A 3,669-nucleotide genomic window follows, 5' to 3' on the forward strand; every position below is an offset into this window, starting at 1 on the left:
GCTAGTTGGAAAGGCTGGTTTTTGAGCAGAATATTTTCAAGTGATTGAAATAATCCACTCTGGGAACAGTGTAGTTTGCTGACTAGTTTGACTCCTGGAAAGACTTTGGAAGGCTTGGCTATCATAAGACAGATTTATACAAGGCATTACAATAATGCTAATTGAGTTCATGTGCTATTTCTCTTCCTCAAAAGTAAACAGAAGGTAAGTTTTGTTTGTTTTAACACAGGTAATGATAATGACCTCATGCCTTGAAGAAGTGGCTTGCTCTAATTTGGAGCTGAGTTGAGGTTGCCGTGACCATCGGAATATGGGACATCGTGACCAGCCAGGGGGCAGTGTGAGCAGTGGGTAAGTGCACGGGCTCTGACCCGAGGCAGCCCTCCATTTCCGCCCTATTGTTCAGCTGTGTATACTCAGCAAATTGCTAACTTCTCATACCTCAGAGCCCCTATCGTGGAAGTAGGGATAATTATGCCTTCTTCATAATGCTATTAAACGTATGTCTCTCTCTCTTTTTGTTTATGTGTATATACACATACATGATATACACACATAATATATATACACACAATTCCCGGTGAGGTAAGGACCCTATGTATTCCAGTTGTGTTTGTTGTGTATGGGAATGAAACTGTGATTAAAAACAGACTTAAAAGCATCTGCTAAAGTATTTAACGTTCTCATTTTTTGTGAGTACAGGAAGTAACAAATTCAATTGTTATCGGACTAGATCTACTAAATATAAATTTTGTTTTTCATATCTTGATATCGCTTAGCTATTAGGAAGCTCAAGACCCTCAGAGTAATATGGTGTAGTCTGCTGTGTTTTAGATTCTTTCCCATCTTCTCTTTTCTACTCAGTGTTTCTGGTTTCTTCAGTCATCTTTCTGTTCCCCAGAATCTATTTTGACATAATCCACTGACTCACTTGGCACCTACACGAGCGAGTCAGTTGATGAACTCGGCTTGGCTCAGAGTGGCACGGAGCTCCAGTCGACGATCTTTCCTTAAGCCTTTAGGCCGGGCAAGGATTTATGAACCGTATTTTGTCTTTTTCAAGAGCAAATGCCACACTTGTCCTCAAGAAGATAGTGCAAAACAGAGACTGAGATGTGTTATGGCCTTTACTTTCTAAAGATATGACACTGTCCTTCATTTTCTTCCCTTTTGAAAAGAATTTTGGGGGAAACATTCTGATTTACAGTAGAGCTGTGCAAACACATGACAGTCTAAATGCCTTGTGAATTTGGGAAAAACCTTGAAAACTTCATGAGAACTTTTTTCTCCAGGAGCGGAAACAGGGCTGAAAGAAGTATCTTCAGTAGTGTTTCTGCGGGATGGGACACAAACCATGTGCATCTGGTTTAGAAGCGGATTCTTGGTGACCGTGGATTTATATGCTCGTCAAGTTAAGCAAGTGCCTGGCCTGTTCCTTTGCTCCAAGCCCAATGTCAGGCATCACTAATTAATCATGATTTCTTTCCTGTTGAAACTGGATGAAATCTCTGCATCTCTCGCAATCCTGCTCTCTGGGAAACAGTGACCATTTGATTGCTCTGAGGGTTTTGATATTTGCTGCACATTTCCAGATATCAAAAGTTTCCATGTTCTAACAGTGGTCGGCAAACTCATTAGTCAACAGAGCCAAATATCAACAGTACTTCTTCAAAATAGACTTGCCCAGGCCGAAAACCGACTTCTGCGCATGGGCCACGAAGTTTCAATCGCACTGTACGCCCGCCCGCACGTGGTATTTTGTGGAAGAGCCACACTCAAGGGGCCAAAGAGCTGCATGTGGCTCACGAGCCGCAGTTTGCCGACCACGGTTCTAGAACATGACTTTTCTCATTTGGACTATTTTCTTTGAGTTTTGTGATTAAAGGCTATATTGTTAACTTAAGATAAAAATGTATTTGTTGTTTATATCAAATGTGTGAAAAATGATTATATCTAAGAGTTACACTAGGAAATATAAATGAGAGACATAATTTAATGCTTTCCTAAGCCTTGCTTAAAATCTATTCTGACCTCACTCAGCATACTGATCTAGATAAGTAAGGAAAAACTGGTCATTTATTAAATAGTCTATTAATAGTGTCAATAAAGACTTTTTTTCTAGTTGAAATAGAAGAGTATATTTATTTTTTATTTTTTAAATCCTTACCCGAGGATATTTTTCCATTGATTTTTAGAGAGAGTGGAAGAGGGAGGGAAAGACAGAGAGAAATATTGATGTGAGAGAAATACATCAATTGGTTGCCTCCTGCACGAACCCTGACCAGGGCCTGGGCCAGGGAGGAGTCTGCAACAGAGGTACGTGCCCTTGACCGTAATCAAAGCCGGGACCCTTTGGTCCGCAGGCCAACGAGCTATCCACTGAGCCCAACCGGCTAGGGCTGAAGAGTATATTTAAACAGAGATTGGCATTACACATTAGAGAGGAAAAAGTCCTTTGCTTATAAAATAAATAACTCTCATCAAAATGCAAAAATAAGAGAAATAATTAGTGCTACCCCAGCTGGAAAACCAGTGTCTCTCCATGTGGCTATTCAACCGCCGCTGTGATGGAGACATGGCTGCCTAGTCCAGGAGGGGACTGGGCATCACCTGATCTGACAGCGACGAGGAGGGACAGTGCGTCCCTTCTGGTGGCGCAGCACTGACCTTGTGATGCACAGCACCACCACGCAGATGACAGCGATCTGCACCGTCCCGATCACGGCCGCGATGAGCACGTACTGGAAGCGCACGGGCCCGGGCACCACGTACAGCACACTGTAGTCCTTCTTGTCACAGTGCGGGCCCGTGTAGCCGGCGTCACACCTGCAAGACATGACAGCGCCCGGTCACCCGCAGCCGCCGGACCCGTTCGTGTCGCTGGCCTGGAAGCATTTATCTTCATTATGAAAGTAAGGCTTTCTGTTTCCTTCTCTAAATAAAATGCTACTGAGCAGATCCAGTCCTCCACTCCTTATTTTCAAACAGATCGCTTCGTGTTTTTGATTTCAAAGATGATGTGGTTTCCTTTTATGCGCACAAGAAGAGAGTCTGAGAATTGTTCTTTTTATATTTTTTTTTTAGGTGAACTTTATGTTTTATGTAACGTGTTCTTGCAGCAACCTAAGTCAACATGATTCCCTGAAGACAGGTTTCTTTCTGATAACATGGGGGAAAGTGGGGCTATTTAACTTCTTTCTTTGTGGGGGAAGCATTCTCTCTGCTCCTGTTGGCATACATACTGAAGAATGTTAGGGCAGAGGCACAATCCGAGCAGCTTCTTTAACTGGCTGGTTATAAAGGGGCCTGCTGAGCTAGGGAGTCCACTCTCACTGATGATGATGATGTAGGCGATAGGCTCGGCCCAGCCAGCCCAGGGCGAGGCCTGAGCCTGAAGCTGCCTCGCCCTCCCCCTCCTCCGGAAGCTCAGGCAGACGACTGTGCCAGAACCGGCCTCTGACAGTGAAGCAAGGAAACAGCTCATGTAAAAGCAACCCCCATGGGATGGCTCTGTCATGGACTTTGTACAACTATTTTAGTCCTTCACTTGGAACTTCTCCCCACTGCATCCTGGGACCTTCCCTGTCCACGTTGGAAGAGTTTTTTCATGGCCACGGGGCTGAGGGTAAGGCCGGTGGGAGCAGCCTCTGCTGATGCTCATCCTGCCTG

General features: G+C 44.2%; 1 protein-coding gene across 1 annotated transcript in view; it reads right to left on the minus strand.

Annotated features, from left to right (window-relative positions):
- The window catches only part of TMEFF2 (transmembrane protein with EGF-like and two follistatin-like domains 2), a gene marked incomplete at its 5' end in the record, with an annotated part of 240,715 nt that overhangs the window by 1,617 nt on the left and 235,429 nt on the right, over window positions 1-3,669 (minus strand). Inside the window, one exon of the mRNA XM_014544768.1 lies at window positions 2,668-2,826. Coding sequence (XP_014400254.1) covers window positions 2,668-2,826 — 159 coding nt within the window. The remainder of the gene's footprint in view (window positions 1-2,667; window positions 2,827-3,669) is intronic.

The sequence above is a fragment of the Myotis brandtii genome, unplaced genomic scaffold, assembly GCF_000412655.1.
Source record: "Myotis brandtii unplaced genomic scaffold, ASM41265v1 scaffold381, whole genome shotgun sequence".
In the NCBI taxonomy this organism is placed as follows: Eukaryota; Metazoa; Chordata; class Mammalia; order Chiroptera; family Vespertilionidae; genus Myotis; species Myotis brandtii.